This window comes from Candida tropicalis (assembly GCF_000006335.3).
Source record: "Candida tropicalis MYA-3404 genomic scaffold supercont3.3, whole genome shotgun sequence".
Classification (NCBI taxonomy): Eukaryota; Fungi; Ascomycota; class Pichiomycetes; order Serinales; family Debaryomycetaceae; genus Candida; species Candida tropicalis.
The window spans coordinates 2,030,958-2,052,381 of NW_003020055.1; the positions used below are offsets into that span (position 1 = coordinate 2,030,958).

The following is a 21,424-nucleotide window of genomic DNA, read 5'->3' on the forward strand; positions in this document are numbered from 1 at the left end:
AAGAGAAATGGTTTCTTTAGAAACCTACCGACCTTCATTTTCTTTTTATAAGACATGCGTTCTTTATATTGAGCGGTTAATATGCTGGGTTTTGCAGCAATTTTTCTCAGTCACGTTTTGTGAATTGTAAAGTAAGCTTCTACAGAACAGAAAAAACAAAAAAAAATACAGCCTCCTAAAAATTTCATCCAATGTTGTTGTGTTTTTATCAACATGAATGAACTTATAAATTTAATAATTAACAAAGCTGTAGTATATGTATAATATTGATGCATGTATCTATTACAAATACTTTAATTTCTAGAAGCTCCATCACTTCCCGGAAATGTATCAACACAGAAACTCTTGCTTGTATTTGCATACATATACATTACAATAGATTAGAAGAGAAATGGGTTTATTTTTATTACCAATACTGAAATATCCTCAAAAATAAAAATAATAATCATAAATTAGGTTTTATTAGTACTGGAAATATCGGCTAAGTGAGACACTAGACAACTAACGAATGATGGTTCTTTCTCTTGGTTACAGTATCTGTCCTCACAACCAACAAATGAGCTGCATCAGGAATCTACAGTAAAGGAATTCAAATAATTATCATCTTCGCAACCAATTCACCATTTTCAACAAAAGTAATTATAACACCTATAAACTCTGACAAGAGTTATATAAATAAACTATGTAGTCGTTCTGGTTTATTGTTATTTTTCTAGTTTTCATTGGTTTTATATTGCCGATCATGTCATCTTATTTCGCGCAAGATACTAAGTTAGTGAATCTAGTATAAATGTTTTGTGAAATTGCGTTCTGTGAGACGATATCAATTGAAAATCTAATTACAATTAAATTGAAGATATCAAAAAAAAAGATTTCCACTCCTGGGTCTTGTTAGATTTGGTACCCATCAAACAAAATGTTTGTTTTAATTGATCCTTTCGATTAAATTAGCTGCATTATATGAAAGAACTAAAAAATAAATTTTGTAAAGTTTATAGTTGTCCTAATTTTTTCTTTCAATTTTTTAACGAATTTCTTCACGAATTTAATAATGCCAATTATTTCCTTACAGGGGTAAATTAGGGGATAGTACAATTGGTATTGTTTCATTATCATGGCAATGCAATGTACCACCTCAAGTATGATACTATCTGCTTACCACAATGTATGATTGATAATAAAAGATAGCAATTGAATCAACTTGCTTTGATTTTCTATTCTTCTTTCAGGGGAACTTACATCATCATCATCATCACCATCATCGTCGACAGTACTACTTGTCTTGTTTTTAGAAAAAAACCAACTTTTAGATTTTACATTGACACTAATAAGTGTTACTAGTTAAGTAAATCGTCGTTATAAAAGAATCGATGCTGTCATTACAAAGAGAATAAGTTGAGCAAATTATTAGTTTCACCAGAAAACATCAACAACTTCTTTGGTATTGCTGTTTCAAATTCTAAAAAGTGGTGAAACTTTTGTTACATGAAATTCTTTGTTTACACTTGACTTATATTCAGTAACACCAACTATTCCAAGATGGTGTTATTTTTCAATAAACAATGAACTATTTTTTTTTCTTTCTTTATTTTATCCCTTTTATTAAACTTGTAATATTGCTTGAAACATGTATAATTCTATATTTTGCTATGAAATTTCAATTCCCTATTATTCTAGAATCACTTTATCTTCCGTATAACTTCAAGATCGAGATGTATAATTATTACGAATGAAAATCTTCGTTATTCAGGAGAAAATACATCTCTCCTTACAAAATAAAATATCCACTTATCTACATCGTGGATGTTTGCTAATGTGGGTGTGTATACATATCTTTTGATTGGATGATTCCTCTGATCAAACAAAAATGCAAACCCCCTTGAAACCATCGTTTGGTTGTCATGCAGTGAGAGAACAATGAAAATAGAAACACCCTCTTTAAATGAAGGGGAACAACATGAACCAAATAATATACATACATAAAAAAAAAAGAAACGAAAAGGTCAAATGAGTTTCCTAAGGTCTGACATCATTTTACTGATTTGACTTTCCGAAAATATAGGGTCTTAATCTTCAAAAGACAATAAGCATAGAAATTATTATTTCTTGAAATTTGTACACAGCAATTAATTTCAGATGAATTTGGGGATTCTCCTATTTTTGTTTGCTTTGTTTTAAATCGCCTTTAATTTTTGACTCAAACAAGATACAACCTAAAACTCAAATGAAACAACTATCCTAAAACAGAAACAAAATAGATTAAAATGGAACGAGGTGAGATAATGCTTTCTAAAAGAACTAAAAATACAATACCCGGACGAACCTTCATCTATCATACGAAGAAAAACCGATTGTAGAGTTGGATAAAATGGTTCCTGTTAGACGAACCTAATATCTTTTCTTCAACATTATCGTCCAAGAAGAAGAAGAAGAAAATAAAAAAATAATGCCTCCTATAAATTCCGTAGTAATCATAATAGAAGTTGGAATTCAAAGTATGAATTATTTTAAACTTGGAACAAAATATTTTTTTGTTTTTTTTTTGTTTTTCGTTTCTCTTAGCATTGGTTTATATTATTTTGACGATCAACATGGTTATTGTTGTTGTTGGGGTTTGGGCCAACATTGTGTGTCAAAACCAATGAGGACCTGCCGCCGCGGACGTGCGTGCATCATGCACAAGAAGAAAACAATAAACAACAACAACAAAAACAAATAATCGTAATTGTAACATCAACCAGCATAAATTAGGTACACAAGCTTTTTCTTCTCTCTCTGTTTGATTTTCATGAATTTGAATATTTTTTTTTTGTAATATATAAACAACTAAATTCCCTCTGACAACTCCCCTTTCAATTATAGGAAGAAATATAAAGAAAGTCTCATTAACTAGTGATATTTTTATATACTACTAATTTCTACTGTCTAACCTTAGTCATTCCTTACAACTAATCCAATTGTTGAAATTATTACTACTTGGAAAGTTCACTTTAAAAAGATTATCAACTCAACTATAGGTATGTATTAAACTCCAATTGGTTTTCAATTGAATTAAAAGAACGAGCAATATCAATTTTCATCTCATCATTACAGCACCACATTAATATCAATATCATCGAAAGAAATTTTTCCTGATTTCACTTTTAGTGTTTTATCATTTTCGTGTGTTAGTGTGTCCTATTACATCAGCCAATATTACTGGCTTAATCAATTTTTTTTTCTTGATCTTTGCAAGCACAAAAAAATAAATTCAAATTGGTAAACACACACTTATTATATTTTACTCAAAAGGGGAGTGTTTACATACAGGATAATTTCACAAAGACACGAATTTTTTTTTGAAATCAATTTGTTTTTTGTTTTTGCTACCAAAGGGTTAGTGATAACTCACACACAATTTTGTCTCGCAATATTTTTGTTTCATATCTACAACATCAAAATCAAAAACAACAAAAAAAATTTTCTTCTTCTTCTTTTCTTTAATTAATTACATGTTTTGATTTTGTTCATACTTTGTTCTTTTTCAATTGAATCAAAAGCCTATTCTTTGAATACAATAACTAACTAACCTTTAGTCGTTCCTTTTATTTTAACAAAAAGTTTTCCTTTTTTTTTTTAGTTTCAACTTTTACTTTCTTTCCTTCAATTACATTTGATATTTCATTGTTTTAAACTAGAAATCTTTCACCTTATTCAAATCAAATGAAGTTCACTCGTGCTACTGTTTTAGCCTTTGCTGCATTGTCAATGGCAGCTCCAGCTTTTGATGAAAAACTCCAAAAGAAGAGAGATGGAGAAAATTGTGATGAAACTAGAGTTCATTCCCATCACAAACATAAGAGAGCTGTCGTTTACGATTATGCTTATGTTACTGTTACTGTTGATGCTAAAGGTAACCCAGTTACCACTGAAAGTGCTGTCACTTCAGTTGCTTCAACTGCTGAAACTGATGAAACCTCATCTACTTCAACTGATGTCTCATCAACTACTACCATTGTTCTTGATGAATCTTTGACTTCTAATGAACCAAAGACTTTATCTCTTGGTACTGGTACTGTCACCAGATCTACCAGTGAAGAAACTTCTGCTGAAACTTCCAGCTCTAGTGGTTCATCAAGTGGTTCTGATAATGGAATCTATGGTGATTTATCTGCTTTCAGTGATCCAACTGAAGAATTCGAAGATGGTGTTTTATCTTGTGATGAATTCCCTGTTGGTCAAGGTGTTATTGCTTTAGATCACTTGGGTTTCGGTGGTTGGTCCGGTATTTACAACTCTGATACCTCAACTGGTGGAAGTTGTAAAGAAGGTTCTTACTGTTCTTATGCTTGTCAAAGTGGTATGTCCAAGACTCAATGGCCTGAAGATCAACCATCTAATGGTGTTTCTGTTGGTGGTTTACTCTGTAAGAATGGTAAATTATACAAGACCAACTCAAGATCAAACTACTTGTGTGAATGGGGTGTCAACAAAGCCAATGTTGTCAGTAAATTGAGTAAATCCGTTGCTATTTGTAGAACTGATTACCCAGGTACCGAAAATATGGTTATTCCAACTGTTGTTGATGGGGGCTCCTCTTCAGTTATTACTGTTGTTGATCAAGACACTTACTACACCTGGAGAGGTGGTGCTACTTCTGCTCAATACTATGTTAACAATGCTGGTGTTGCTTGGAAAGATGGTTGTCTCTGGGGTACTGCTGGATCTGGTGTTGGTAACTGGGCTCCATTGAACTTTGGTGCTGGTTATGCTGATGGTGTTGCTTACTTGTCTTTGATTCCAAATCCAAACAACTATGATTCTTTGAACTTTAACGTCAAGATTGTTGCTCAAGATGGTGCTTCTGTCAGTGGTTCTTGTGTTTACAAAGATGGTAAGTACAATGGTAACGGTTCCGATGGTTGTACTGTTGGTGTTACTTCTGGTGCTGCTAGTTTCGTCTTGTATGAATAAAAGTGATACCAAAATTAGAATAAAGGAGATTGATTTTCCATTTAGAATCCATGGTTTGCTGATATCCTTTGCCTTTTTTTTTTTGTTTTATCTCTTTTGGAGAAGTTGACTTTTTTTTTTATTATTGTTTCTTATATATATAAATTGTTTATTTGTTTTTTCAAATAAAGATCTTATATTCTTTATTTGTATTTGTTTGATTTTTATTATTATTATTCCCTACGTTGTACTATGTTATTATTTACTGTTTAGAAATACATGTTTATTGATCTGAAATAAAATAAAAACTAATAAAGTTTTTTAGTTTACATATAGAAAAAAATCTAGGCAATCATGTTCCAGAATTTTTGCCAGAGATTCTTTGGAGGTGGAATGTCAAATTCCGCATCATTGATATCTCTAACACCAGTGTCGATATCACATTCATCTAATGGAATTAAAATATTACTCCATTGGAATGAATTTTTACCAAACCCGAAAAAGAAGAAATGGAATCCAATCCAAGCAACAACAAATAAAATAAGTGAAATATAAGCAGTGAAAAAATCAGTTGCTGTGAAGTTCCAAAATACTGTAAAACCTTGAATTAAAGCCACAGTGAATACAGTAATAGCAGCATAATATGCACTATATGGCATGAAAAATGCTTTAAATGGTAAAGTATCTCTACTAATTCCTCTTTTTTCAAGAACTTGCATGAATCTAATATGACTTACAGAAATGAAACCCCAGGCAACCAAACCACAAGTTGCGGAAATATTTAAAAGCCAACCAAAAACAACAGAACCATCATTTGAAATAGCTAAATAACCTAATGCACCAAATGCAGCACTGAATAAAACAGAAACATAAGGAACACCAGATCTGGTTTTAAGGAAGATTTTTGGTGCAACGCCTGATTCTGCTAAACCATAGAAAATACGTGATGCAGCATAAACATTGGAATTACCTGCAGAAATAATAGTGGCAACAATAACTGCATTAAAAATATCTGGTAAAACTTTAGTGCCTGAGTTTTCAATAGCAATGATGAATGGAGAATTTCTAGTGAAACCACCATCTTGATCAAGTTTTGGATCATTATATGGAACAAGAAGACCAATGAAAAGCATACACAAGACATAGAATACCAAAATTCTAAACATAACTTTTCTAATTGCACTTTTAAGTGCTCTTGGTGAAGCTTCTCCTGCGGTGACGGCAACCAATTCAGTACCTTGGAAGGTGAAAACAGAATTAATTAACCCATTAATGAATGCAATGACATATTTCCCATTATTTTCAACAAGCATACCTTCACCCCAAGCATATCCGTGTCTCCAATAACGGAATCCAACAGGTCCAGTTTTACCAGCACCACAAACCATGATGAATGCATAAATGATCCAACCAAAAACAGCCAAGACTTTAATAGAAGCCATCCAGAATTCAATTTCACCATAGAATTTAACTGGGAATAAATTGGAAATGGTTAACAAAACAAAAAAGATTGAAATCCAAGCTGCTAATGGAACAGCATCAGTCCAGAATTGAATGACTTGTCCTACTATAGATAATTCCAAAGCAAAAGTAATAGCCCAAGACCATCCATATAACCAACCATTTGCTGCACCACAACTTTTAGAAACCCAACGAGTAACGAATTGTGCAAATGAACCTGAGATTGGAATATAAGTGGCCATCTCACCAAGGGATTGTGTGACGGAGAAACAAATTGTGGTGACGAATAAAAATGAAATTAAAGACATTACAGGTCCGGTATTTTGAAGTAAAGAACCTGTACTGATAAATAAACCTGTACCAATTGTACTATAATTAGTGTTAGTATATTTGTAAATGTGAAGAAACCAATGGCGCAACGCAACGCAAAACAAAAAAAAAAAAAGTGATTGCAAAAATAGTAGATTAATAAACATACCCTCCAATAGCGATCATTGAAACATGTCTTGCTTTTAAATCTCTTTTAACATGATCTCCAGAATAATCTTCTAAATTACTGGTTATTCTAGAAATGAAATTATCCTTTTTAGATCTTTCTTTTGGATTACTGCTATCATAAGCTGATTCTGACGAATCTGTAGCTATCTGTTTCTCATTATCAGGTAACATGATTGATTTATACAAAATGAAAAGATAGAATAAAACAAAGTCCGGTCTAGAAGATACAAATAAAAAAAAATTTAATAAAAGAAAGGACGATGGATGATTATATAAATGATCTAAAATATAAATATTCAATCACTAAACCCCCCGCCAAATGAAAGCGGGTGCATGGATAAATTTATTTTTCTTTATACAATGGAGTTGGCCAATCTAATTAATTCATTTCTTGGTATTTTTCCTTGGTGAGTTAATCTTTTCAAAAGTTGCTTTGTTGTTTTAGTAAGGAGTCAAAGAAAAGGGTTTGTTCCATACTATGTTTTTTACTTTACTTTATTGCATCATCACGGCAAATTGATCAAAATTTTTAAAAAAAAGAATCTGGAGTAATATTGTGGAGTGGAAACAGGAAGTGCAACTCCGGTGATCACGATCTAAAATCAGATATACACGGCGTCTCAATAAATATTTGGATCGTGAGAAACATGTTGCATTTCAATATCCTCGGCAATTTAACACCCTCCTGAATAAAATAATACACACAAGAAAAAAAAAAGCCAATTTAATAAATTAGTTCTACTTGTTAGATGAAATCTGATTGGATAATATTAAATTATCAAATACACTGATTATGATTGTTTTTCTTTTTACCCCGTAATTGCATACTTTTCCTTTTCATTGAGTAGCAATTTGAGATTGGAAATCTTCAATAAACATCAAGGGTGAAATTTTTCTTTCCTTGATTTTTTTTTTTATTTATTTTTTATGATGAATATCGCCGTACGACCCAACAGAGTTGGTTTTTTTTTTCTGTTCTCTTGAATCGTGTACTTTGGTTCAGAATATTTTTAACTGGGTCGAATGACTATCACTTGGTGAAGTGAAGGAAGATATTCATTCTTCTTTTTTTTTATTATTTTTTTGATGGTAGTTATGACAGCACCATTGATACAACGAGCCATGTATCATATTGGTACTGTCATAACTTGATATCATTCCACATCAACTAGCTATACGATTTGAATGATAACCAACTGATGTACTATTATAGTCTTGCTTTCAGTATAGTACTGGTGTATACTTCAAGATATAAGAGTCATGCTTTCAATTGTTTGCACAGCCATACATTTTGACATGCTTGACGATCATCATAATGATTACATGGGCCGACATTTCCCGTGCACTTTTATTTATTTAGCCTATTATGGATGGACGTTGATTTTGCGAATGGTGCATAAAAAAAAAGGAAAAATAGGACACAGTAAATATTGGGTTTATACGAAGAACACTAAAAATTTTCGCATTGTATTGGAGAACTCCGAAAAAACTAGAAAGACAAATTGAAGGCAGGTATTGGGAATTTTAAACCTGAAATTGATATAAAGGTTAGGAGATTTAATAAAGATAGTACGTTTTGGAGGGTCTCCACCGATTTGTAGATATTAACATCTCAGACATAAATTAGAATGAAAATCATCTTATATTTTCATTTTGCTTTATTTCAAAAACAGCAATACAAAACAAAACAAAACAAAAAAGAAAGTAAGATACATTCTCGATGGTATTTGAGATAGAGATTAATAAATGATCGCTTTGTATCTACTTGTTGAAAAAAAGTTAACCTAATATTGTTTTTATTGAATGATCAACGACATAGATCTCCCATTTTAAAAAACAAAAGCCAACTGACTGACTGATTGACTGACTGATTGGATAATCCTTCTCTTCCCTGCGCAACGAAGCCTGGCAATTACGTCTACACGTAAATGTTTACGCCCTTTATCTAACGTTCCACACATGACAAGTTGAACCATTCTTGCGTAGAAGATTGGAGAATGTTATTTGAGTCCAACCTCCACCTCCCCAGTCACCTACTCCCTATCATGTAAGGAAGAAATAAAAAAAAAAGCCTAATTGGGACTAGTCATTTCTTGGCTGCACGTTTATCCGCGTCTTAAAGTTATGTAAGTGAATTTAAAAACAAGAAGTTCCGGAATCATTGGGCGGTAAAAAAGAATGGAACGATGGCAGATGACTATTTATTTTAATTGGTTAAGCAATTGATGCCATCGGATACTGAAGCCCATTTCCTGTTCTACCTTTAAGCGAAAATGATATATATACCAAAAAAAATAGGGTATATTTAAACTTGAAATAGTCCAGTTGATGCGACATACCATGAGCATTATATGCAAAGGTTTGAATCTTTCCAAAACGCATGATGTAAAACAAAGAAGTAATAATAATAATAATAATAATAATAATACAAGCATTTAGTTTGTGTCTTCTGCAATAGAGAAAAATAAAAGTAAAACGTAGACAATGATTGGTTAGGTCAACTTATATGAAAAAAAACCCATACCAATAGTCAACAAAAAAATCGGGCGTATCCATCACAGATTTCGATTTACTGGCAAGAAATTCTATCGTGAAACAGTAAACCACTGAAGTAATTGTCAATATTACTAAATGCTCACTCATTGCTCTTCAATCAACAAAAGGGGGATGGCCCCCAAATATCAAGGTGCCTATCGTTTTCGCTAAACGTTTATTGATGCTGTGGCAAGTACAAGTGAAATTTTTGTTTCTGGAATATGAAACGACCAGAGCCCTGGTTCTAGAATATTTACTTCGTAAATACTAAAATGGTCTAAGAACTAAATGAATAAAAAAAAAGAAATTAACTCAACCCTTTTGATAATGGCTAAACAGAAAAAAAAAATTATGAAAGGGAGTTTGATAAACCAAACGATTTTTCTGCTATTCACTATGAACTGTGAAATGTCTTAAAAATAGAAAACCAACCCATTGTCATTTTTGTACTAATTAAACAAGATAGCAATTTCTTTCTTTTTTAAATAAAATGTAAATTTTAGGACAAATGAAGTGCTTTTTGCGTTCATCAACAGCACATTGAATAAAGAGAATGAATAGAAATTTCCATATTATTTTCATATTTGTACACCATTTGATCGACCCTTTTGATTTTTGTGTGAAATTTCAAATCATACTTCCATGCCTGGTATTTTAAAAGAAAATTTATAGCCCTGTCTTTTAAACAGCTACTATTACCGCTATTCACCCCTATTCGAGATGAAATACCTAGATATCTTGTAAATTCTTTTTTTTATATATATTTATTTTTCATTATATATAAAGAACAAACTCTCCGCCTTGAAATTGGAGTCATTTCAATACTTTGTTTCTACTTTTGTCTTCTATATCTCTTTTTACTTTCTCCACATTAAATAAACTTATAATCACAAATCATGAGACAAACACCAGAAGAATTCTATGACCTTCATCCAAGAGACTTGAAAGGTCGTCCTTTTTATTTTGATCAATTGAGAGGTAAGATTGTTGTTATTGTAAATACTGCTTCAAGATGTGGTTTCAATCCTCAATTCCAAGGTTTAGAAAAACTCAATCAACAATTCAAAGAACAACCAGTGGTGATATTAGGATTCCCTTGTAATCAATTTAAACATCAAGAACCAGAAGATAACAAACAAATTGCTATTTATTATAAAGTTTACTTTGGTATTAGTTTTCCTATATTAGGTAAAATTAATACAAACGGTCCTGATGCTGATCCAGTTTATCGATACTTGAAGAAACAAAAACGTGGAATTTTGGGTATGTCTAGAATTAAATGGAATTTTGAAAAATTTTTAATTGATGCTAATGGTCAAGTAGTTGGACGTTATAGTACATTCACGTCTCCTGAAGCTATTGGTGTTAAAATTGAAGAAATGTTAGAAAATATGAAAGCTACTACTTGTATCTAACTTCTTCAACAAATCAAATTTCCTTCAAATGTGTTCACGTGTGTTCTTTCTTCATTCAATTCTCTGATTCTTATCTTCTTTTTAGTTTTAATATTGTTTTTGTTTTATGTTTCAAATAGATGTGTTATTTTTTCTACTTTCTAATTTTATCGTATCAATTGTAGGTTTGACATCAAGAATTCGTCTATCATTATAAGCATAAATATTGATTAATATCTGTATAATAGTAATAATGAATAACTCTCAATGATGGTTCCTGTTTTAACGATCCAGTGTTGCAGCCGTTTGCAACAACAGTTAGAAAAGCACATGAATCAAACTCGATAGTTCAACCACCTTGTAATTTTCCATCTACTTCATGTACATATGTGGACCCAAATGACATTAAATCATATGCATAACTCTATATCACTTCACCTGGCTGTTAGTAGCCGATTAATCTTTTTTTTTCAAGTTATTCTGCATACAATACTAAAGTAGATAAATCTAACGGTTTTTCTTCAATTATCTTCTGTGCTCTCTACATATACTCATCAAATAAAATCCTTTTTAATCGTTTACAGTTGCTCAAATAATAATGAAATCCGATTATTCTCTGGATCACAAATTGAATTGACATATACGGAATAACTCAATCATTATTTCGGACATTCTTTTTTCTTTTTTTTTTTGTGATGAGCGTTAGTTGTCTTGCAGTTCGGAAGAAGAAAAAAATCTTCTAACTCCGGTCATCGCTTGAACAAGGCGATGATTTTACTAACAAAAATGGAATACAGGTCCTTCTTTTTCTCTATCTGTATTAAATTATTGTGAAATTATAGTGAACGGCTACGTGTAATTTCTATTTCTAAAGACTCGATCTAAACGATTTTGCCTTAGGGTTTGAAATGCTTAGTAAGAAAAATATTTCACATCAATTTTTTTTTTCTATATAAGTAAAGTCATCACCTTACAGTTAATTTACTTTTCTTAAAAGCTCATCTCCATATACTTCTTTCTACCTATTCAATTGCTCCTCACATTATAATGTCAGAATTTTATAAATTATCACCAAAAGATTCCAAAGGTGAACCATATCCATTTGAACAATTAAAAGGTAAAGTTGTTTTAATTGTTAATGTTGCAAGTAAATGTGGTTTCACTCCACAATATAAAGGTTTAGAAGAATTGAATCAAAAATATAAAGATCAAGATGTTCAAATTTTAGGTTTCCCATGTAATCAATTCAAACATCAAGAACCAGGTACAAATGATGAAATTGTCAGTTTTTGTTCATTAAATTATGGTGTTACTTTCCCTGTTTTAGATAAAATCAATGTTAATGGTGATGATGCTGATGCAGTTTATAAATACTTGAAATCTCAAAAGAGTGGGTTCTTGGGAATGAAAAGAATTAAATGGAATTTTGAAAAATTCTTAATTGATAAAGATGGTAAAGTTGTTGCAAGATTCAGTTCTTTAACTAAACCAGAATCTATCACTCAAAAAATTGACGAATTATTGAAATAATCATCATAACGAGTGTTTATTTATTTATTTACTTAATATATGTATTCGAATAACTTACCAGAGCTACCAAGTTTGTTGTATTTTAACCACCAAGAAAAAGTATACGCAACTAATACGATCAAGTCGAAAAATAGAAGAGAGTATTTCCTAATCAAGAAATTATGATCACATATATTCTAACTTTTTCTAGTATCTTGATTGTCTCTAGTAATAGTCAAATCTTTAACCTATTCACTGTTTTCTCTCAGACCAGTTCAAACAAGCGGAAAAATCATCACTTGCAACTATCGTCAACCTAAATGTAATCATAAAACCGTTAAAGATTCTGGAACCATTGGCAATGGTTATTTTCACTAGCTGTATTTGTGATATAAATTAGTCCACTCCTTTTAATTTTTTGGCCCATAGAATAGACTGTTTGTATCATCAAGATATTATGGGGCGATTGGTTACGTTTTAATTACAGTGCGTATAAATGGGATCAGCAAGTTTCCCTACCTTTCGGCCCACAAATTATTGCTGGAGTCGCTGTCCACTACAAAGTAACCGGGCGTCAACTAGAACAAAAAAAAAAAAAAGAAACAAATTGGGCATTGTAATTGATTATTCATTCAACATTCCTCTATAATAAAAAGAATTTCATAATGTTATGTAAAACAAAAGGGATGCCTTTGAAGTAAAAAAAAAAAGAAAAAAAATAAAGTAAAGTTGTCTACTATTTATATACTTCATCTTCCTCTTTATATCTAGAAAGTTAACGTACTCGTCTTTTTCATCATCACGAACCACCATGGAAAGTAACGCGGAGACAATATGGAATTCTATGGATGAATCATTCTCCCAAATCAAATCAAAATTCGATAATACATATCAACGAGCTCAAATCATTGAGCAATCACCATCAAGAACTTTAGTTGAATTTGGTACTAATGATAATGATGATATTTCAACTTTACCACCTATTACTTTAGCAAAAGATAGATTTTATCTACTTACTCCATTAGACAATCAATTACATCCTTATCCGTTTAAACAGTTACGAAACAAAGTTGTTCTTATAGTCAATGTTGCCCTGTATTGTGGGTTCAGATATCAATATAAATATTTGGAAAGATTACAAAAGAAATATGAAAAAGAAGGGTTTACAATTATTGGGTTCCCATGTAATCAATTTCTTTTCCAAGAACCATTTTCAAATGAAGAAATAGTTACAAAATGTCGAAATAAATATGATGTAACATTCCCAATAATGAATAAAATCCATGTAAATGGTCCTCAAGCTGATGAAGTTTATAAATTTTTAAAAGAATGTAAACCAGGATTATGGGGTACCAAAAGAGTTAAATGGAATTTTGAAAAATTCTTAATTGACTCTGAAGGCAATATTGTTGCTAGATATAGTACTTTTACATCCCCCGAAGCTATTAGTGGTAAAATTGAGGAAATGTTAGAAAAGAAGAAAACAATGACTGTAGTTTGATTCATTAATACATAGAACTTCAGAAGCTACCATGAATTTGTTTCAACGTATAACATAGAATTTTTCATAAGAGCAAGCCAAATACCGTAACAAATCTCTCAATTGACCAAGAGTTATCTATATATCTTTAAAACTTTAATATTCACTTGTATTATAATGCTTGTATTTCTGTCATATATATTACCAGGTATAAACGTAACACAACTAAAAAGTCGTGTAGAGTTTGACTTACTTTTATTTGCAACAATTTTTTTCTTTTCTTTCTATTATTTATCTAAAACTACCCAATAATAATCAAACTATTTTAATTGTTGCAAAAATAATACGAATTGAATACGGTTAGTTATTCAACAGACATTGCCCTTGTCCCGTTTCAGCTCAATTGGTTATTACTTAAACATTAGTCACACACAACTACAACATCAAGTTGAACATCTATTGATTCTTTCAAAATCAGAGTCATCAGTATTACTCATTTACTTTCCGATTCAGGAAAGTGGTTATTGATAATGACAATTGGAAACTCAGCTATTTGGTTTTGTAATGCCCTGTGACAGGAGATATTGCCACCTGATTGTACAAACCCAAATTTTATCATTATCTGGCCAACAGTAAAAACGCCTTTTCCGCTGATCCAGATAAAAAAAACAAAATCAAGCGAGAACTCATTCCTTGGTGGTCCTGTTCAGGACCGGAGCGGTGATAATTTTTTTTTTTTGTTTTTCAAAGTTCTATGCAGTGCGAAATGATTCATTAAGTAAGAAAATTTTTTATTTTATTCTTTTTTTTTTCGGCACAATGGTGGTGGTGGTGATGATGAATGACGGGGGGCTAGAATTTTCAACCAACGAAAAGGAGAGGGAAAGAAAAATTTTTCAACATATAAACCTCAACAGATCTCCCTGAAAAATTTTAATTCTCCTCTTTTTTTTCTTCTTCTTTTTTATATTCATCAACAAGAACAAACTCAATTGTTTTTATTATAATACCTACGTATTCGAAAACACAATGTCTTTCAGAACTACTTCTATGAGAATGGCTAGATTAGCCACTGCTAAAGCTACTTTGTCCAAGAGAACTTTCTCCTTGTTAGCTAATGCCACTGTCAGATACTCCGCTGTCAACTCCGTTAAAGCTATGACTCCAATTACCTCAATTCGTGGTGTTAAGACCATTAACTTTGGTGGTACTGAAGAAGTTGTCCACGAAAGAGCTGACTGGCCAAAGGAAAGATTATTGGAATACTTCAAAGATGACACCTTTGCTTTGATTGGTTACGGTTCTCAAGGTTACGGCCAAGGTTTGAACTTGAGAGACAATGGTTTGAACGTCATCATTGGTGTTAGAAAAGGTTCCTCTTGGGAAGCTGCTAAAGAAGACGGTTGGGTTCCAGGTGAAAACTTGTTTGAAGTTGACGAAGCTATCTCCAAAGGTACCATCATCATGAACTTGTTGTCTGATGCTGCTCAATCCGAAACCTGGTCTCACATCAAACCACAATTGACTGAAGGTAAGACCTTGTACTTCTCCCATGGTTTCTCCCCAGTTTTCAAGGAATTGACCCACGTTGAACCACCATCCAACATTGATGTTATCTTGGCTGCTCCAAAGGGTTCTGGTAGAACTGTCAGATCTTTGTTCAAAGAAGGTAGAGGTATCAACTCCTCTTATGCTGTCTGGAACGATGTTTCTGGTAAAGCCGAAGAAAAAGCTATTGCCATGGCCATTGCTATTGGTTCTGGTTACGTTTACAAGACCACTTTCGAAAGAGAAGTCAACTCCGATTTGTACGGTGAACGTGGTTGTCTTATGGGTGGTATCCACGGTATGTTCTTGGCTCAATACGAAGTCTTGAGAGAAAACGGTCACACTCCATCAGAAGCTTTCAATGAAACTGTTGAAGAAGCTACCCAATCCTTGTACCCATTGATTGGTAAATACGGTATGGACTACATGTACGATGCTTGTTCCACTACTGCTAGAAGAGGTGCTTTGGACTGGTACCCAAGATTCAAGGATGCTTTGAAACCAGTTTTCGAAGACTTGTACGAATCTGTTAGAAACGGTACTGAAACCCAAAGATCTTTGGACTTCAACTCCAGAGCTGACTACAAAGAAAGATTAGAAGAAGAATTAAAGACTATCAGAGATATGGAAATCTGGAGAGTCGGTAAGGAAGTCAGAAAATTACGTCCAGAAAACAACTAAATTGGATGCTAATTCTGCAGCTTCTTATATAAAAAAATATGATGAACAAATGGTCGCGAATGACTTGATTTCAATTCTTAAAGCTTTCTTTTTATATTACTTATAATTTCTTTTATTGGTCTTTTTTTTTAAATACTTTGTAAAATAATAAATAATGGTCATATGAATGACTTCGATAGGATAACAAATATATTTATAATTGTAGATTAATTATGTTTTGTGTTTTATTCGTCCCCCCATGGTTGCAAGGTTGTGAGATGTGATGATAAATAATAGAAATACGTTTCCAACATTACTACCAGATGTGGATCTACACTTATCAACCAGTTGTATATATAAAAAAAATTATATGTTTCTATACGATTGATACAAGTAAAAATATTCAACGTTTCTAAACGAGATAATAAATTCTGTGGGATAATGAACCTCGTCGTACAATTGTGCGAGGCCGTCCTGTCATGGCCACGTCTGGCCCGTTGCGGAGCGAGCAAACGAAGAAAGAAAAAATAATAATACTAAACTTCCATACGAATCGGAAATATCAAATCTATGACCCTTTCCTAATTAGTAGCAAAAAAAAAAAAAATACAACAGAGCCCAAAATATTTAATTTGGATTTTATGAAATTTTCTCTTTTTGTATTTTTATTTTGTTTGACATTTTTAGATTAAAACAAGCAGGTAACTATTCCAGGATAATGACTACATCTAATAATATCATAAATCAAATGGTTACAGAAGATCAAGAGGAAAATGATCCTTGGTCCTATTCTTTCCCGCCTTCAACCGAGTCACTTCCCATTCTGCAACAGCAACCAGGATCTAGGAAATCAACAGAAGAGAAAAACAACATCAATGGATCTGGAGTGTCGTCTTCCAACTTACCCAATACAGATTCCACTATAACTGGACCGTCACAATTGAAATTGAAAGTAGATATGAAGAAATCAAACAAATCGTCGTTATCATTTTCATCTACTATGCAAAAATCAGTTCCGTTGGATCCATTGACAACTAAAGAAGATGCCAATTCAGTTATCTCAAAAGATTCAAAGGCAAATTCATTGGATGATGACTCTCAAAAAGCGGGAAAACCTAAATTTATGAAAGATCTTAAAGAATTTGAATCGTCTTCAAAAGTTCCAACATCGCCGTCAACATCAGACGAACAAAAGTTAATGCCATCACCACAAATAATTGCCTATCGGAAATCCAAAAGAACTGTAAGTGAAGGAATGTATGATTCTGTATTAGAAAGTTCTCCAACAAGTCCCCCAGCAGCAAAGTTTGATACCAAGTTGTATGTGGATGAGTTTTACAAGGATTCCAAGTTTAGATATGCAACAATGAAAAGAAACATTGATTTTCATAAGAGCTTTAGATCTTTAGATTTGACAGATAGACTTATTGATGATTTTGCATGTGCTTTGAGTAGAGAGATATTATTGCAAGGAAGGATTTATCTAAGTGAAAGTTATGTGTGTTTCAATTCCAATTTATTGGGATGGGTAACAAATTTAGTTATACAAATGAAGAATATCGTTAAAATTGAGAAAAGATCCACTGCTGGTTTGTTTCCAAATGCAATTAGCATTGAAACTGAAGATGGTAATATACACACATTTGCCAGTTTTCTTTCAAGAGACCAGACTTATGAGTTGTTAATGACACTCTGGAAAGGTGCCACTGGAAAAACTGACAGCGATCTTGGATTAGATCAATCAAATATCAGTGAAGATGAAGTAAACAATAACAAACTCAACGATGGGGAATGTTCACCAGGAACTCAGATTGAGTCATATATTTTATCCCTTGATGGTGATGATACTAATGATGATGATAATGATGATGACGAAGATGATGACGACGACGACGACGACGACGACGATGAAGACGATGATGATGACGAAGAAAAAGAAAAAGACTACGTTTCTAATGGTTTGATTAAGAAGAAATCCATGAATGGGGGTATTAATGGTACCACAAAAAGTGAAACACTAGTAGAAACAAAACTAGTAAAATTGAAACCCGAATCTATTTACAGGAGCAAAGGTCCAGACTCTCATAGACCAACTACTGCAGCTTATGAGAAATTGGATGAAGAGAAGGAGATTGCTGATGAAGTATTTGACGCACCAATGGGTGTGGTGTTTGCTATATTATTTGGACCAGAAACTAAATTTCAAAGAGATTTTCTTGAAAGTCATGATGGTTCTGAGATATCTGAATTTGCTGAGTTTCATCCTGCCGAAAATGATCCAGCTATACTAGAAAGAAATTTTGTTTATCGTCGTGCATTAGGTTACTCAATTGGTCCAAAGTCTACAAAATGTGAAGTTACAGAGACAATAGAACATTTAAATTTTGCTGATTACATCATTGTGGTTTCAACAACAGCAACTCCAGATGTTCCCCTGGGTGGTGTTTTCACAGTAAAGACAAGATATGTTTTCACTTGGGGCAATGATAACAAAACAAACTTGATGATATATCACCATGTGGAATGGACAGGCAGGTCCTGGATGAAATCGGTGATTGAAAAACTGTGTTACTCAGGTCTGTTATCAATTACTACAGAAATGATGAAAGAATTGAAGGATGAAATTAAAGCTCAAACTTATTTCATTGATGGTCCACCAGCTGTTGTTAAACTGCCATCCAAGAGAAAACAAAAGAAACCTGAAGCTGAAAAGAAACAAGAAGTTGTTGTAAAAGTTGAGAAACCAGAGTTTAATCTTGCTGAATACTTGCGTCAAAACATTAGCAGAGTGGTTACTATTATGTTTACCATTATTATGGTAATTCTTTATTTACAAATCGGGTTGTTTGGTGTAATGAAAGAAACCAATATGCTTGTGAAAACCCAATTAATGTTAACAATTCAAATAGCAGAATTGCAACAAGATAAACTAGAGATAAAAGATAACGAATTTTGGGATATGGTTAACGATAAACTAGGGAAGAAATTATCTTCATTAGAAAAATTGCAATTCTTGACATATCAATTGCAAACTATACACAAGAAACAAACGGATAGTACCTACAAAGATATTAAGAATCTGGTTGGTAAAATACCAAAGTATGTACAAGGATTGTTATAGAAAAATTAATATATCTTTCTGCTTTTTTTTTTCTATTATTAGTATTCTGTGTCATTCTGGTCAATATACCATCTCTTTAGCAAACTCGTAAAGCATTAACATCATCAGCTTCTTTTGGTTCAAATCGTTCAATTATCTCCATATTTTCAATTGTGTGTACCAAAACTTTTGTATTATCCTCATCCAATTCAAATATAAACAATCCTGAAAGAACTCTTTCTAATTTTTTGGGTTCTTTAGTTAACCCCATTATTGTTCCTGGTAATTTTGATAAAATACTTGAAATACTTTTATGATTATCAAAGATTTTTTTCGTATCTTCTTGAGACCATTTATGAGTTCCTAAATGAGCTTCAGAAGTTCCATGTTCTTCTAAATGAGTACAACCATGATGACAAGTAGACCAACGAACAAATAATTTTGTAGTATCATTAAACATACATTGAGGATCAGGACCATTTGCAACACGAATTGAATGAATATGTAATTTAACTTTTGGACTCAACATTACTGAAGTTAAAAATAATTGAATTGCTTTACATGTAGTATAATAAGTAACTTGACCATTTAATTTAGGTACATAATTTTCATCAACTTGAGAAGGACAAATTCTAAGATAAATATCTTTTGAAATTAATGATTTAGGTAATGAAGTTTCAAGTATATCAGGAATATTTTCTTTTAATTTATCAATTAATCGATTTAAATTTATTTTACGTTCAAGTTCTTTTTTATCATCTTCATTAAATTCATTTTTCAAATATGGAATTTTTGAAAATTTTACTTGTGATGAACAGAACCTAAGATGATTAAATGATTTATAAACATTATTCGATGGGATTCTTAATTGTTCATGTTGTGATATATGAGGGGAATTCAAATCCCGAGATAGAATTATATTTTGCAGTTGTGTAGATGGTGATAATGAATGTAGTTGATTACATCGATTCAATCTTAGCGTTATTTCACTTCGAGGTAGTGGCATTTAGTTATGACAGAATAAAAAAAATAATAGATTTAATTGAAGGTATTGAAGAAAGATGAAGTGGATATTGTGTTTTTGTTAAGAAAAGCAAAAAAGTTAGTGAGGAGTAAATTGTTGTGAATGGGATTGAAGTGAGAGAAATCTTTTTTGATAATTTCGCAAACGAGAGAAGAAAATCAAGGCGCCTGATTGAAAGTAAACTTCCGACGCTTAATTAAAAATGAAAATATGCGTATGAGCGGTGGTGCAGTACAAAATCAAATTCCTGATTATAATACCGCGGCGTATTATTCGTTCAAATATCGTGGTTCAAACTCCTCCCCCCCCCCCCACATAAAATCAACAGAATATGGTTTATATAAGAATACCGCGTGTTTATTTGAAACAGAATCAGAATATTAATAACATCATTAGATTCTCTTTACTTAACTTATAAAGTTTCATACAATAATTCTCTCAACTTGTACTCTTCATTGGCTTCATCAATTTCATGCCAATTACCGATAAAATCATCCCCTCTAACAACACCAGGTAAAGTTTTACCATTAGCTTGTCTTTTCCAGATCTTTTTAGCTTCTTCATCAGTTCCTAAATCACGGTATTCAAATTTAATTCCATTTGCTTGTAAAATAGTTGCCAAACGATTGGTTCTTGGCATAATTTGCATACCACCAGCTAACGAAGTAAATATATAAATTGGTTGAGCCTCAAGATGTTTACGGATTTCTTCTGGTGAGATATCCAAATCGTCCAAATCATCATCGTCAGCAACAGCAACAGCAGGTTCTTTAGCTTTTGGTTCTTCAACAATATCCTTTGATTTTGGTTCCTCGGTTTCTTCACTCTTTGACTCATCAACATCTTTCCTCTTTGGTTCAACACTAACCTTGGATTCAGGTTCTTCAACATCTTGGCTTTTTGATTCTACAACTTCCTCAGGTTCTGGTTCCTTGATTTCTTCATTTTGGACTTGTTCGACTTCTTTAGTTTCTGGTTCCTTGTCTTCTTTAGTTTCTGGTTCCTTGTCTTCTTTAGTTTCTGGTTCCTTGTCTTCTTTAGTTTCTGGTTCCTTGACTACTTCGGTTTCTGGTTCACCTTTATCATTAGATGCAGATTCTTCATCCACCTCTTTGGCTTCAACATCAACATCTTCTGGCTCTTTGGAAGAGTTAGTTTTTGGCTCATCTTCTACTTCTTCAGTCTCTTCAGGATCAGCTTTCTCAGAAACTTCTTTTTCTAAGTCGTCATCCAGTACATCTTTCTTGGACTCTGATACTGGTTCTTCGTCTAAGGTTTCTTCA

General features: G+C 32.4%; 8 protein-coding genes across 8 annotated transcripts; 6 read left to right on the plus strand and 2 right to left on the minus strand. All coding sequences in view use genetic code 12, as the record gives it.

Annotated features, from left to right (window-relative positions):
• Window positions 1–3,702: 3,702 nt before the first annotated feature.
• Window positions 3,703–4,953, plus strand: SUN41 (putative glucosidase; the record flags this gene model as incomplete). Its single annotated transcript, XM_002548601.1, has 1 exon — window positions 3,703–4,953. One exon carries the CDS (start codon window positions 3,703–3,705, stop codon window positions 4,951–4,953), a length of 1,251 nt encoding a protein of 416 aa, XP_002548647.1.
• A 323-nt stretch (window positions 4,954–5,276) lies between these two features.
• On the minus strand, window positions 5,277–6,869 carry CAN3 (Can3p; the record flags this gene model as incomplete). Its single annotated transcript, XM_002548602.1, has 1 exon — window positions 5,277–6,869. One exon carries the CDS (start codon window positions 6,867–6,869, stop codon window positions 5,277–5,279), a length of 1,593 nt encoding a protein of 530 aa, XP_002548648.1.
• A 3,453-nt stretch (window positions 6,870–10,322) lies between these two features.
• On the plus strand, window positions 10,323–10,841 carry CTRG_02946 (glutathione peroxidase; the record flags this gene model as incomplete). Its single annotated transcript, XM_002548603.1, has 1 exon — window positions 10,323–10,841. The coding sequence occupies one exon, from the start codon at window positions 10,323–10,325 to the stop codon at window positions 10,839–10,841; it is 519 nt and encodes a 172-aa protein (XP_002548649.1).
• Window positions 10,842–11,867: 1,026 nt separating this feature from the next.
• Window positions 11,868–12,350, plus strand: CTRG_02947 (glutathione peroxidase; the record flags this gene model as incomplete). Its single annotated transcript, XM_002548604.1, has 1 exon — window positions 11,868–12,350. The coding sequence occupies one exon, from the start codon at window positions 11,868–11,870 to the stop codon at window positions 12,348–12,350; it is 483 nt and encodes a 160-aa protein (XP_002548650.1).
• A 790-nt stretch (window positions 12,351–13,140) lies between these two features.
• Window positions 13,141–13,830, plus strand: CTRG_02948 (glutathione peroxidase; the record flags this gene model as incomplete). The annotated part of the gene is made up of 1 exon (XM_002548605.1): window positions 13,141–13,830. One exon carries the CDS (start codon window positions 13,141–13,143, stop codon window positions 13,828–13,830), a length of 690 nt encoding a protein of 229 aa, XP_002548651.1.
• Window positions 13,831–14,838: 1,008 nt separating this feature from the next.
• Window positions 14,839–16,038, plus strand: ILV5 (ketol-acid reductoisomerase; the record flags this gene model as incomplete). The annotated part of the gene is made up of 1 exon (XM_002548606.1): window positions 14,839–16,038. The coding sequence occupies one exon, from the start codon at window positions 14,839–14,841 to the stop codon at window positions 16,036–16,038; it is 1,200 nt and encodes a 399-aa protein (XP_002548652.1).
• A 697-nt stretch (window positions 16,039–16,735) lies between these two features.
• Window positions 16,736–19,138, plus strand: CTRG_02950 (uncharacterized protein; the record flags this gene model as incomplete). The annotated part of the gene is made up of 1 exon (XM_002548607.1): window positions 16,736–19,138. The coding sequence occupies one exon, from the start codon at window positions 16,736–16,738 to the stop codon at window positions 19,136–19,138; it is 2,403 nt and encodes an 800-aa protein (XP_002548653.1).
• A 76-nt stretch (window positions 19,139–19,214) lies between these two features.
• Window positions 19,215–20,123, minus strand: CTRG_02951 (uncharacterized protein; the record flags this gene model as incomplete). Its single annotated transcript, XM_002548608.1, has 1 exon — window positions 19,215–20,123. One exon carries the CDS (start codon window positions 20,121–20,123, stop codon window positions 19,215–19,217), a length of 909 nt encoding a protein of 302 aa, XP_002548654.1.
• Between the last annotated feature and the right edge of the window lie 1,301 nt (window positions 20,124–21,424).